Source organism: Ovis canadensis, chromosome 16 (assembly GCF_042477335.2).
Source record: "Ovis canadensis isolate MfBH-ARS-UI-01 breed Bighorn chromosome 16, ARS-UI_OviCan_v2, whole genome shotgun sequence".
Classification (NCBI taxonomy): Eukaryota; Metazoa; Chordata; class Mammalia; order Artiodactyla; family Bovidae; genus Ovis; species Ovis canadensis.
The window spans coordinates 15,876,577-15,892,453 of record NC_091260.1 but is presented as its reverse complement, the minus strand read 5'-3'; the positions used below and the strand labels follow the sequence as shown (position 1 = coordinate 15,892,453).

Below are 15,877 nucleotides of genomic sequence, written 5' to 3'. Positions count from 1 at the left end.
GGAACATCAAAAAAGCAAGAGAGTTCCAGAGAAATATCTATTTCTACTTTATTGACTCTGCCAAAGCCTTTGACTTTGACTGTGTGGATCACAATAAACTATGGCAAACTCTGAAAGAGATGGGAATACCAGACTACCTGACTTGCCTCTTGAGAAACCTATATGGAGGTCAGGAAGCAACAGTTAGAATTGGACATGGAACAACTGGTTCCAAACTGGAAAACAACAACTCAAAACCTATGGGACACTGTAAAAGCAGTGCTAAGGGGGAAGGTTCATAGCAATACAGGCTAACCTCAAGAAACAAGAAAAAAGTCAAATAAATAACCTAACTCTACACCTGAAACAACTAGGAAAAGAAGAAATGAAGAACCCCAGGGTTAGTAGAAGGAAAGAAATCTTAAAAATTAGGGCAGATATAAATGCAAAAGAAACAAAAGAGACACAGCAAAAATCAACAAAGCAAAAAGCTGATTCTTTGTGAAGATAAATAAAATTGACAAACCGTTAGCCAGACTCATCAAGAAACAAAGGGAGAAGAATCAAATCAACAAAATTAGAAATGAAGTGGAGAAATCACAACAGACAACACAGAAATACAAAGGCTCATAAGAGACTACTATCAGCAACTTTATACCAATGAAATGGACAACTTGGAAGAAATGGACAAATTCTTAGAAAAGTACAACTTTCCAAAACTGAACCAGGAAGAAATAGAAAATCTTAACAGACCCATCACAAGCACAGGAATTGATACTGTAATCAGAAATCTTCCAACAAACAAAAGCCCAGGACCAGATGGCTTCACAGCTGAATTCTACCAAAAATTTAGAGAAGAGCTAACACCTATTCTACTCAAACTCCTCCAGAAAACTGCAGAGGAAGGTAAACTTCCAGACTCATTCTATGAGGCCACCATCACCCTAATACCAACACCTGACAAAGATGCCACAATAAAAGAAAACTACAGGCCAATATCACTGATGAACATAGATGCAAAAATCCTTAACAAAATTCTAGCAAACAGAATCCAACAACATATTAAAAAGATCATACATCATGTCCAAGTGGGCTTTATCCTAGGGATGCAAGGATTCTTCAATATTTGCAAATCAATCAACATAATACACCACATTAACAAATCGAAAGATAAAAAAAAATATGATTATCTCAACAGATGCAGAGAAAGCCTTTGACAAAATCCAACATCCACTTATGATAAAAACCTCCAGAAAGTAGGAATAGAAGGAACATACCTCAACATAATAAAAGCTATATATGACAACCCCACAACACACATTATCCTCAATGGTGAAAATTTGAAAGCATTTCCCCTAAGTCAGGAACAAGACAAGAGTGCCCACTCTCACCACTACTATTCAACATAGTTTTGGAAGTTTTGGCCACAGCAATCAGAGCAGAAAAAGAAAGAAAAGAATCCAGATTGGAAAAGAAGAAGTAAAACTCTCACTGTTTGCAGATGACATGATCCTCTACACAGAAAATCCTAAATATTCCACCAGAAAATTATTAGAGCTAATCAATGAATATAGTCAAGTTGCAGGATATAAAATTAACACACAGAAATCTCTTGCATTCCTATACACTAACTGAGAAAACTGAAAGAGAAATTAAGGAAACAATTCTATTCACCATTGCAATGAAAAGAATAAAATACTTAGGAATATATCTACCTAAAGAAACAAAAGACCTATATATAGAAAACTATAAAACACTGATGAAAGAAATCAGAGGACACAAATAGATAGAGAAATATACCATGTTCATGTATTGGAAGAATCAATATAGTGAAAATGAGGATACTACCCAAAGCAATCTATACATTCAATGCAATCCCTATCAGGCTACCAGTGGTATTTTTCACAGAACTAGAACAAATAATTTCACAATTTTTCTGGAAATACAAAAAACCTTGAATGGTCAAAGCAATCTTGAGAAAGAAGAATGGAACTGGAGGAATCAACCTGCCTGACCTCAGGCTCTACTACAAAGCTACAGTCATCAAGACAGTATGGTACTGGCACAAAGATAGAAGTATAGATCAATGGAACAAAGCAGAAAGCCCAGAAATAAATCCACACACACCTATGGACACCTTATCTTTGACAAAGGAGGCAAGAATAGACAATGGAGAAAAGACAATCTCTTTTACAATTGGTGCTGGGAAAACTGGTCACTCATAAAAGAATGAAACTAGAACACTTTCTAACACCATATACAAAAACAAACTCAAAATGGATTAAAGATCTAAATGTAAGATCAGATACTATAAAACTCGTAAAGGAAAGCATAGGCAAAACACTCTCCGACATAAATCACAGCAGGATCCTCTATGACCCACCTCCCAGAGTAACGGAAATAAAAGCAAAAATAAACAAATGGGCCCTAATTAAACTTAAAAGCTTTTGCACAACAAAGGAAACTATAAGCAAGGTGAAAAGACAGCCTCAAGAATGGGAGAAAATAATAGCAAATGAAGCAACTGACAAAGAATTAATCTCAAAAATATACAAGCAACTCCTGCAGCTCAATCCCAGAAAAATAAATGACCCAATCAAAAAATGGGCCAAAGAACTAAATAGATATTTCTCCAAGGAAGACATATAGGTGGCTAACAAAAACATGAAAAGAAAAGATGTTCAACGTCACTCATTATCAGAGAAATGCAAATCAAAACCACAATGAGGTCCCATTTCACACCAGTCAGAATGGCTGCTATCCAAAAGTCTACAAGCAATAAATGCTGAAGAGGGTGTGGAGAAAAGGGAACCCTCTTACAAGGAATGCAAACTAGTACAGCCACTATGGAGAACAGTGTGGAGATTCCTTAAAAAAACTGGAAATAGAACTGCCATATGACCCAGCAATCCCACTGCTGGGCATACACACCGAGGAAACCAGAATTGAAAGAGACACGTGTACCACAATGTTCATCGCAGCACTGTTTATAATAGCCAGGACATGGAAGCTACCCAGATGTCCATCAGCAGACGAATGGAGAAAGCTGTGGTACATACACACAATGGAGTATTAAAGAATACATTTGAATCAGTTCTAATGAGGTGGATGAAACTGGAGTCTATTATACAGAGTGAAGTAAGCCAGAAAGAAAAACACCAATACAGTATACTAACGCATATATATGGAATTTAGAAATGTGGTAACGATAGCCCTACATGCAAGACAGCAAGAGAGACACAGATGTACAGAACAGTCTTTTGGACTCTGTGGGAGAGGGCAAGGATGGAATAATTTGGGAGAATGGCACTGAAACATGTACATTATCATATGTGAAAGAGATCGCCAGTCCAGGTTCGATTCATGAGACAGGGTGCTCGGAATGATTTGGGAGAATGGCACTGAAACATGTACATTATCATATGGAAAGAGATCGCCAGTCCAGGTTCGATTCATGAGACAGGGTGCTCAGGGCTGGTGCACTGGGATGACCCATCCCGGAGGGATGGGATGGGGGAGGGAGAAGGGAGGGGGGTTCAGGATGGGGAACACATGTACACCCATGGCTGATTTATGTCAATGTATGGCAAAATCCACTATAATATTATAAAGGAATTAGCTTCTAATTAAAATAAATAAATTTATATTAAAAAAATAAAGCATTATCACGAAGGAGGACATTTTAAAAAAAAGAAAAGAAAATTAGAGATACCAAGGGAACATTTCATGCAAACATAGGCACAATAAAGGACAGAAATGGTATGGACCTAACAGAAGCAGAAGATATTAAGAAGAGGTGGCAATAAGACACAGAAGAGGGTGTGTTCATGTGGTCACTCACCTAGAGCCAGACATCCTGGAGTGTGAAGTCAAGTGGTCCTTAGAAAGCATCACTACAAACAAAGCTAGTGGAGGTGATGGATTCCAGCTGAGCTATTTCAAATCCTAAAAGATGATGCTGTTAAAGTGCTGCACTCAATATGCCAGCAAATTAGGAAAACTCAGCAGTGGCCAGGACTGGAAAAAGTTAGTATTCATTCCAATTCCAAAGAAAGGGAATGCCAAAGAATGCTCAAACTACTACACAACTGCACTCATCTCACATGCTAGTAAAGTAATGCTCAAAATTCTCCAAACCAGGTTTTAATAGTTCGTGAACTGAGAACTTACAGATATTTAAGCTGGATTTAGAAAGGCAGAGGAACCAGAGATCAAATTGCCAACATCTGTAGGATCATAGAAAAACCAAGATAGTTACAGAAATGCTTCTGCTCCTGCTTTACTGAATACCGCAACGTCTTTGACTGTGTGGATCACAACAGCTGTGGAAAATGCTTAAAAAGATGGGAATACCAGACCACCTTACTTGCCTCCTGAGAAATCTGTATGTAGGTTAAGAAGCAACAGTTAGAACCAGACATGGAACAATGGACTGGTTCCAAATTGAGAAAGAGTACATCAAGGCTGCATATTGTCACACTGCTTATTCAACATCAAGCAAAGTGCAGGGCCAGATGAAGCACAAACTGGAATCAAGACTTCAGGGAGAAATATCAATAACCTCAGATATGCAGATGACACCACCCTTATGGCAGAAAGCAAAGAGGAACTAAACAGCCTCTTGATGAAAGTGAAAGAGTTGAGTGAAAAATGTGGCTTAAAACTCAACACTCAGAAAACTATGATCATGGCACCCAGTCATGCCTTGATACCATCACTTGATCCCTTGATCCATCTGGTCCCATCACTTCATGGCAAAGAGATGGGGAAACAATGGAAACAATGACAGACTTCATTTTCTTGGGCTCCAAAATTACTGGAGCTGGTGAGTGACTGCTGGCATGAAATTAAAAGATGCTTGCTCCTTGAAGAAATGCTGTGACCAACCAAGATAGCATATTAAACAGCAGAAACATTCGTTTGTTGACAAAGGTCCGTCTAGTCAAAGCTATGGTTTTTCCAGGAGTCATGTATGGATGCGAGAGTTGGACCATAAAGAATGCTGAGCTCCAAAGAACTGGTCCTTTTGAACTGTGGTGTTGGAGAAGACTCTTGAGAGTCCCCAGGACTGCAAGGAATTCCAACCAGTCCATTCTAAAGGAGATCAGCCCTCAATATTCATTGGAAGGACTGATGCTGATGCAGAAACTCCAATACTTTGGCCACCTGATGCAAAGAACTGACTCACTAGAAAAGACCCTGATGCTGGGAAAGATTGAAGCCAGGAGGAGTAGAGGACAACAAAGGATGAGCTGGTTGGGTGGCATCACCAACTCAATGGACATGAGTTTGAGCAAGTTCCAGCAGTACGAACAGGGAAGCCTGGCTACATGCAGTCCATGGGGTCGCAAGAGTCAGACATGACTCTGTGACTGAACTCAACTAAACTGAGGGTCCTACACTTGCATAGAAGAAAAGCTGTTTTTTTTCTACTTTGCACAAAGGCACCAAATATATTACTGAATTGGTAAGAGAGAAACATAAATCCACAAAGGTCAAAAAAGACATCTAGGCCAAAACTGAAAGACATTCAGACTGACAACTACAGAACCTGAGCTTATTTGAAGGACCATGCCTATGATATGCCCAATATGAGGACTCCAGTAAGAAACTCTTAAACTCTTAGAGATAAAGGGAACTGGAGGGGTTAAAAAAAAAAAAAACCCTCCTCTAGAAAAAGAAAGACAAAACAGGAAGTTGTCTAACTTGACTTCCACATTAGTCACAGGATAGGGGGAAAACCCTCAAGTCAGACCTCCCATGGTTTGTGGCCTAAATACAGACTACCAGTGTGGTATGAAAAACTTTATTCTAAAGAAGCAGTTTAAATGGTACTGAGGTGACAGTCCTCTTCCACTTCATTCTGTAAATGAACTAAACATTCAAATCAAAAGACAGAGATTGTCAGAAGTGATTCTTTTTTTTTTAAGGGAATAACTATACTGTAATGGCAGAAAGCAAAGAGGAACTAAAGAGCCTCTTGATGAAGGTGAAACAGGAGAGTGAAAAAGCTGGCTTAAAACTCAACATTCAAAAAACTAAGATCATGGTATCTGGTTCTACCACTTCATGGCAAATAGATGGAATCTGGTTCTACCACTTCATGGCAAAAAAATGGAAATGGTGACAGAATTTATTTACTTGGGCTCCAAAATCACTGGAGATGGTGAGTGACTGCAGCCATGAAATTACAAGATGCTTGCTCCTTGGAAGAAAAGCTATGACAAACCTAGACAGCATATTAAAAAGCAGAGACATCATTTTGCCAACAAAGGTCCGTCTGGTCAAGGCTATGGTTTTTCCTATGGTCACGTATGGATGTGAGAGTTGGACTGTGAAGAAAGCTGAGTGCCAAAGAATTGATGCTTTTGAACTGTGGTATTGGAGAAGACTCTTGAGAGTCCCTTGGACTGCAAGGAGATCCAACCAGTCCATTCTGAAGGAGATCAGCCCTGGGATTTCTTTGGAGGGAATGATGCTGAAGCTGAAACTCCAGTACTTTGGCCAGCTCATACGAAGAGTTGACTCACTGGAAAAGACTCTGATGCTGGGAGGGATTGGGGGCAGGAGGAGAAGGGGTCGACAGAGGATGAGGTGGTTGGATGGCACCATTGACTCAATGGACATGAGTTTGAACAAAGTCTGGGAGACAGTGAAGGACCAGGAAGCCTGCAGTCCATGGGGTCACAGTCAGACATGGCTGACCAACTGAACAAAGAACAACAAATACACCATCTACAAGAGACGCGCTCTAAAAATAAAGACACAGACAGACTGAAAGTAAATGGATGGTGAAGGATAGCCCATGTAAACAGAAACCATGAGACAGTACTGGATAAAAGGATCAATTAGTAAAGAAGATAATAAAAGTCTAAATGAAGCAAAAATTGAAAGTTAAAAGTAATATGGACTATTCCTGGAGAAAGAAATAGCAACCCACTTCAGTATTCCTGCCTGGGAAATCTCATGGACAGAGGAGCCTGCCAGGCTATATTTCCTGGCACAAAGAGTCAGACATGACTTAGTGATTGAAAACAATTGACTATTCCACAATTGTATTTGGAGATTTAGTACTTCTTTCTCTGTAAATAAAAGACATAGACAAAAAGAAAAATGAAAACAAAGAATACCTGCATAATACTATTAATCATCTTGACTTAATTTCTATTTACTGCTACTGTACCCATTTATGGTAAAGTGTATATGCTTTTCAAGTGTACATGGTATGTTTGCCATGATAGACCATATGCTTTGTCATAAAACAAGTCTTAATAAACAATATCTGAAATCATACAAAATTATTTTGCCCAAGATAGAATTAAATTTGAAATCAGGAACAGTAAGATAACTAGGAAAACCCAAATATTTTATTTAGAATATAAAAGCATACTTCTAATAATCCATAAAGTAACAAAGAAATAAGAGACTAGAAAATATCTTAACTAAATGATAATGAAAATAAAAGATCAAAATTCATGATATACAGCTAAAGCAATGCTTAAGCCAGAATTTATAGCTTTAAATGTTTTTAATTAGAAAACCACAAAAAGTCTAAAAATTAAAGATGTGACACTTCCATCCAAAATTTGAAAAGATGAAGTAAAATCAAAAGTATAGGGTAGAAAATAAGAAATCTTCCTCCCATAAAACTCAAGAAATAAAAAATAAACAAAATTTTTTTAATCAGTGAAACTAACAGCTGATTTCTGGAAATAATTAAGAAAATTGATAAATGTCCAGTCAGTCTATCAGGGAAAAAGAGAAAAAGCAAAAATTATCACATGGATGAAGTTGGGGAAAAGGTACAAACTTTCAGTTATAAAAATAAATGTCATGAGGACGTAATGTATATCATGGTAACACTGTATTGCATATTCAAAAGCTGCTGAAACAGTAGATCTTGCCAAAAGTTCTCATCACATACAAAAAAATGTGTAATCATGTACAGTGAGGCATGTTAACTAGACTTTTTCTGGTGATTATTTCCCAATATATACAAACACCGAACGTATACAGATGTACATGGAACATCTGAAACTAGTATGTGGCAAGTGTACCTCAATTTTTAAAATAAGAAGAATGGAAGAAAGTACATCACTTCAGATCCCATGGACATCAAAATAATAATAATGGAGTATTAGAAGTAACTTTATTCCAGTAAATTTAAAACTAGAGTCATCCTTGAAAGACATAAAGAATTAAATTTGATCCCAAGTGCAAGAGGAAATAGGAACAGTTCCATATCAATTAACAAAATCTCATTCATAATTATAAATCTTCACTGATGAATTCTATCAAACTCTAAAGAAATAATACCAATATTACACAGATTCTTCCAGAAAATAAAGGAGGCAAAAACACTTCTTGACTCATTTTCTATTTTATGAGGCCAGTATTACCCTATTACCAAAACCAAAGTCATCATAAAAAAAAAAAAAGAAAACTAAAGACAAATATCCTTCATGAACATCAACATAAAATAAAATTTTTGCAAATTGAATCTAACATTATATAAGAGAACAATATCATAACCAAGTAGGATTTATCCTAGGAATGTAAAGCCTGTTTAACAGGAAAATCAATTAATGTACTAATTACATTAGTAAAATGAAAAAGAAAACAAAGGTCATTTGAGTAGGTTCAAAAAAAGCATTCAAAGAAATTTATGCCCCATTCATTATAAATAATCTAAGAAACAGAAGGGAACTTCACGAAATTTATTATCAATGTTAAAGGATTAATGCTGTCTTTATGTACAAACAGAAACAAGGCCAGAATATCCATTCTTACCACTTTTGTTCAATACTCTACTAAAGGTCCTACCAGTGGAATAAGGAAAGAAACAGAAATAAATGGCATGAAGATAAGACATAAAACTGTCTTTACCTTAAGTGACATTATCATATAAAATAATCCTAACAAGTCTACCAAAAACAGCTATTTAAACTATTAAGTAAATTTAGCAGTCACAGGATACAAAGACAAAAATCAATTCTGGACTTATATAGAATAGTAAAGAATTATCAAAATTTATAATAGCATCAAAAATATACAGGAATAAATTCAGTAAAAGATTTTTAATAGTTGTGAACTGAATACAGTAAAACAAAAATTTAAAATACCTACATAAGTGTAGCAAGATTCCATGTCCATGAACTGGATATTAAGATGGCCCAAACTGATACACAGATTGAGGCAACCTCAATCAAACTGATGAGTTTTTTAAAGAAATTGATAAGTTGATGCTAAAATTAAGACAATAGCAAAAAATGTAGAACACAAAACTATTCTGAGAAAGAAGAATAAGACTGAGACTTAAATTACCTGATTTGAGGACTTGTAAAGTTATAGTAAGCAAGATAGCATGATATTGGCATAAGGATAGACATTTAGTCCTAAGGTACCGAATAGTCCAGTAACAGACCCTAGACTTCTGTGGTCAACTGATTTTTGACAAAGGTACGGAACAATACAAAAGGAAAAAAAGTCTTATCAGCAAATGTTGCTAGAATTTGATAGCTATATGAGTTGGGGAGGAGGCCTGTCTTCTTACCTCACATCATTCACAGAAATTAATTCAGTGGATCACAGACCTGAACGTATTAGCTAAAATTATTAAACTTTTAGAAGAAAAATATAAAACCTATTTGTAACTTCAGTTACACAGATTTCTTCAATACAAAAACCATAAAGCCATAAATAAAAAACTGAAAATGCAGATTATCAAAATTCACAACTTCTGCTCTCTGAAAGAGTTAAAAAGTTTTAACAGTTAAAACGTAACTCATTGAAAGTTTAACTCTTAAGAGTTAAAAAGACAAATGATAGATAGGAAGAAAATATTTGTAAACATGTATGTGAAAAATAGACTGTATACAGAATATAAAAACACTTAGAATTTCAATAAGACTACGTACAAAAGAACAAACAACCCAATATAAAAAGGGGAAAAAATGTGAACAGACATTTCACAAAGGAAGATATAAGAATGGCCTAAAAAAGCACAACTTCATTAATTATCAAGGAAATTCAAAATACAACCACAGTGAGATACTATTACTATATACCCAGTAGAATAGCGAAAGTAAGAAGACAATATCAAATGATGACAAAGATGTGAAGCACTCTTAATGGAACTGAAAAATGGTACACTTCATAAAATAGCATAGCAGCATTTCTCACATGACCCCACAATTTGTCTCAGGTATTTACCCAAGAGAAAGGAAAATTTAGGTACAAAGACTTGTCTGCAAGTGGTCATAGCACCATTATTCATTAGTCAAAGAAACTGGAAGTGCAACTTCTTAAGTAAACAGCTAAACAAAGTAAAAAGAAAACCATACTATACAATACTACACAGCAACAGAAAGGAACAAAATATTTACATATACAATATATTTGAACCTCAAAAGCATTATCCTAAGGAAACAAAGTCAAACACAAAAGACCTCCTACCGCATAATTTCATTTATATAGAAATCTAAAAGAAATGGACCATAGTGACAAAAACCAGTGGTTATCTGGACCAAGCATTACGGAATGGAATTGAGGGGCATATGAAAATTATTTACAGAGTGAAAGAAGTGTTTTCTATCTTGAATGTGGTGTTAGTTACATGCCTATGTATCTGCTAAATTCATCAAACTGTACACTCAAGAAAAAAAAAGGAAAAAGATATTAAAAACTCTTAATACAGACAAGCCAGGGGTTCATTTTTCTAAAATATAAAGAGCTATGAAAAATCAATTTAAAAAAACAACCTAACAAAACAAATGAGCCAAAAAATGAGTAATTCTTTTTACAGAAAAAGACCAAACAGTTCTTAAACAATGTTTAACATCACTAATATGAAAATGCTAAATTAGACTGAGAAATCATTTTTCACCTATAAGACCACCAGAAATTCAAAAGTTTGTAATAACGGTCCTGTGAAGACAATAAAATGGAACTCTCATAGACTGTTGGTGGACAAGTAAGTTGGTATAGTCCTTACAGAGAATAATTTGGAAATATTTATAAAAATTACAAATAGATTATTCCTATCTCCCAGAAGTAGTTTTGCTTTTGGAAATTATCCTACAGACACACTTGCATAAATATAAACTGACAAGTACAAAGTTAATCTGTATAGCATTAGTTTTAATAGCAGAAGATGGCAAACAATTCAAATGAGTCTCAGCAGTGGAGAGAACAGTTAATTAAATTATGATACATTAAAAAAATAAAGTATTATTCATCTTTTTATTCTCCATTTGAGAGTAACTATAAAATACATTGTTAAATGAGAAAAAGCAAGCAGTAGAACATGAGTGTGGTATGCCACATTCTATGTAAGTAAGACTGGATAAGAACTCACATATTCATTAACTGTATATGCAAACAGAAAAGTTTGAAAGATGCAAAACTAGCAAGAATCATAATTTGTTACAGTAAAGAATAGGAAGACAGATTACAAGACTGGAACAGAACACATTTTAATTTCTTTTTTTCTGGACAATGTAAATATAACATCTCTTCAAAAGATTAGGTGAGTTAATCAAAATTTGATATGAAAACTAAGAGAACAGACACATTAGTCATATGTAAAGACAGGTTACAAACTTGAGGCAATACTCACAATTTAAACAACTAAAAGATTCGTGTTAAAACATTGTAAAATGCTCCATCAGCAAGAGAAAGACCAATAAACCAAATGACGAGGAGAATGAAAAGTCATGAACATATATATCACTGATGACGACAGCAAACAGTCAATAAACATAAAACACCAAACATCGTTAATAATCATAGGAGTGAAAAGTAAAATATGTGTGAAGTATACTATCTCAACTAGCCTGACAAGAAGTTTAACATTATGAGCTGTTGGTGAGGAACCGGATCAAAATGGATGGGATATACAGTAGTATAATCACTGTTTATAAAATATAGTTTGGCATGATCTACTGAAGCTATATAATGATTACATATAACAAGATTTACAGCAGCATTCATTATATTAGCAGAAAGCAGGGAAAACACAAATACCCATTGACAAGAAGTGCAGCAATAAACTGCAGTACTGCAGCAGTGCAAACGAAGGAACTGCATCTGCAGCACCCATATACACTCTCACGCAACACAGGGAAACGAAGCAAGCTGCAAAAGAATGGTGCATTCTGATTCTGTCCATATGAAGTTCAAAAATATGCACAACTATGCATTATTTTCAGACTATATATGCGTGTGTGTGTGTGTGTGTGTGTGTGACTTAGCAGCAGCAGGAGCAGAAAAACTATGAAGAAAAGGAATCAACTGATAAACAAACAGCAAGCATTTTCTGCTGGCAGAAAAAAGGCAACAGCACAGGTTGGTACTGACCTGCTCCTTAAGTTATGTGAAGGTGTTGTTACTGCTACTATATATCAATACTTAGATGTATTTGATATTTAATAATTTTCAAAACTCTTACTAAAAAAAGAAATCAGTCATGAAGACGAAATGCTATGAGACAACATGCCAGTTCTCCCTCGTTTAATTCATAACAAGAGGCATGGAAGAGAACATTTAAAGAAGGTTAACTATTTCTCTATCCAGACCCTCAGCAGTACTGGATGATTTGAAAAGCAAAACAGAAAATGAACAAAAGGCATTTTAAGAAGACATCTTGTAAACATATAGGATAATTTTCAAAGAATTTTTTAAAAGAGTTTAGATGGAAAATCACTGAAAGTTTGATTATCATCACTTACCACTCATTTTCCAAACAAGATAAAATCAACAAACATGAAAGAAAAAGAAAAACATCCTGGAACTATGATTAAACTGCCTTCTATTAGAAATATATACAGCCAGTTCCATCCTCATAAGCCATCTCATCTAAAAATCTGAAAAGTGTGTTTAATTTCCTATCTTCCAGAAAGGATTTAAGGAAATACACAGAAATAAAAACTTTCTTCAGTAAAGAATGAAAAATAAAGAGGAAATTGTGAAACTAAAATATAATAATAAAATAAAGCCATGATGAAGGCTAATAAACAAATATAAAACCATGATGTGGTCTCATGTAACTTTTAACTGGCTAACATTGGGCTCAAAATTTTTAGTCAGCTATAGCTAAGAAGGAAACATAATTACTTAAAAGACAGTTATAAGTTAATAAACTCTACTCAGAGATCATCATCAGCTTTTTTAAATACTAATTCCAGAGAGAAATATTCCCTGCAAATCTTATAAGAATTAAAATCATCAAGCCACCAAAATACCCAGAAGGTTAATAAAATTGATTGATTACTAGAACAGAAATTGGGGAAATAAATAAAAATAAATTACAATAAAATTATTAAATAAATTGATTAATGAAGCTACTTAAAATTCAACATAATATGCTACAATAGTCATATAAAATGTACTGACCTTCCTGAATTGCCATGTCCACAGTTATTCTGGAAGCTGAATGCAGAAGTTTTTGGTAATTCTGTGCATTTTGATCAAACAGTTGTACAAGAAGAGTGCATGTCTTTTCATATTCGCATCTGCTAACTGTGCACAACTGCTCCAACTGCTGAAACACAGTGGTGGTATCCTCCAGTGGATCATCTAAATTATCTCTGTAAATATATAAGAATAGGGTGACAGACATGAGAATGAGACATACTTTTACTCACCACAAATAAACTCTATTTAAGTTAAATCAAAATTCTATCATGGATCAAGAAATAAAAGACACTGAAGGTAAGATGTAAAATGTCTATAATTGAAAAGTTGATTATGTCTATAAAAGTACCTAAGAAACTATATGAAAGCTACTCGTATTAACAGGTGAGTTTACAAAGTTGCTAGCATACAGATCAATATATAGAATTCATTACTATATACTAACATAAACTACAAATGTAAATCTGAAAAATATTACCTTCAAAAGGCATCAGAAAACATAAAATACTAATTAAATCTTAATTAAATATATGTAAAGATTTAAAGACTGAATACTATAAAATCCTGACGAAAGAAAGAAGAGCTAAATAAAAGATAAACACACTCATTGCCTGAAAGACTCAATATTGCTGAGATGTCAATTCTTCCACTAAATTAATAAATTCATATACAAATCCAGTGAAATCATAGTTAAAATTCCAGAAGGACATTTTTGCAGATACTGACAAGATGATCCTAAAATTTAAACAAAAGAAGAGCCAAAGTAATTTTTAAAAGGGAAAAGCAAGGTGGAAGACTCACACTACCTGATCTCAAAGCTTATTATAAGGCTACAGTACTCAAGGCAGGGTATTAGCAGGAGAAACACATAGATTAAAGAATAGAGTCCAGACATAGAACCATACATATGTGGTCAATTAATTTTTGGAAACAACGTAAAGACCATTCAGTGGAGAAAGGAGAGTCTTTTCCACAAATGGTGTTAGGGATAACCAGTTTTCAATATACATAAAGGAAAAAAAAAGAACATGGAGACTTATCATATACAAAAATTAACTCAAAATGGATTATGGACCTGAATTTAAATTCTAAAACTATAAAACTTCTAGAAGAAAAAAATTAAGGATAATCTGGACTTCATGAAACTTTAAAACTCCTGCTCCTCGAAAGGCTCTCTCTGTTAAGGAAATGAAGAGGCAAGCAATGTACTGGAAAAAATATTTGCAAAACACGTATGATAAAAAAAATTGTGACCTAAGTGTACCAACCTCTCACATCTCAATATAAGAAAATAAACTACCCAATCAAAAAATGGGCAACAGATTTGACAGGTATTTTACCAAAGAGTATATAGAAATGGTAAATAAGCACAAAAAGATGCTCAGCATTGCGGGCAGACACTTTACCATCTGAGCCACCAGGGAAGCTCTATCAGTCATTAAGGGAATGCAATTTAAACCAACAACGAGGCATCACATCTGTTAAAATCACTAAAAGTTTTCAAAACTGACAATATCAAGTGCTGATAAGGATGCAAAGCAATTGGATCTTTCATAAACTGCTGGCAGGAATGCAGAACGAGATGGGCACTTTGGAAAATGGTTTGGCAATTTCTTTTAAAGTGAAATACACATTTACCTAGCAACCCAGATCTCACACCTAGGTATTTACCCAGGAGAAATAAAAACTTACATTCATACAAAAATCTGTATAGGAACACTTACACAGAAAGAATTCAAATGGTGAATGGATTAATAAGCTATGATATATTCATAAAATGAAATACTATTCAGAATAAAAAGTAAAGAACTACAAACATAAAATGGAAAAATTTCAAATGCATTATGCCAAGGGACAGAAGCCAGACTAAAGGGCTACACACTATATGATTTCATTTACGCAGCATTCAAAAGGGGCAAAAATTTTAGGAAAACAAAACAGATTAATAATTGCTAGAGTCTAAGGATCGGGAAAGGTCTGACTACAAAGGAACCTAAAAAAACTTTCTGGGGTGATGGAACTGTTTTATATTTTGATTGTACTGTTAGTTAAACTCAAATGTATACATTTGTCAGAACTCATAAAACTGAAAAAGGTCAAATTTTACCACAAGTAAATTATACTTCCATTTAAAAAAAATTCCAAGATGCAGAAGATGAAAATTCAACAAAAACACTTAGCTTTCAATACCTCACAACTACGGCAACAGATTCCAAGCGAGAAGTGATAAAGGCCTTCGTGATTTCTGGTGCGTAAGTGTCTAATAAGTGGGGTTCAGTTGATTTCACAAAAGGAACTGACGCTACCATCCTTTGCCACAGAGTTAATAAATAATGAACACTGTTGGGAGCAAATTCCCAATGCTACAAAAAAATAAAGCAAATGTTATTTAAACTGATATCATATCTTCCTAGAATAAGAACTGCAGAGGCAAAATAACTAAACATACATTTAAAACTAAACTTATTCTAACATTAATGAACAT

At 34.6% G+C, this 15,877-nt stretch overlaps 1 protein-coding gene across 5 annotated transcripts in view; it reads right to left on the bottom strand.

Moving 5' to 3' along the window:
• The window catches only part of RANBP17 (RAN binding protein 17), a 355,460-nt gene that overhangs the window by 291,623 nt on the left and 47,960 nt on the right, over positions 1–15,877 (bottom strand). For all 5 annotated transcript variants that reach the window (XM_069556017.1, XM_069556019.1, XM_069556020.1 and 2 more), the window contains 2 exons: positions 15,583–15,755; positions 13,372–13,565 (listed from right to left, as the gene is read on the bottom strand). In XM_069556017.1, coding sequence (XP_069412118.1) covers positions 13,372–13,565; positions 15,583–15,755 — 367 coding nt within the window. The remainder of the gene's footprint in view (positions 1–13,371; positions 13,566–15,582; positions 15,756–15,877) is intronic.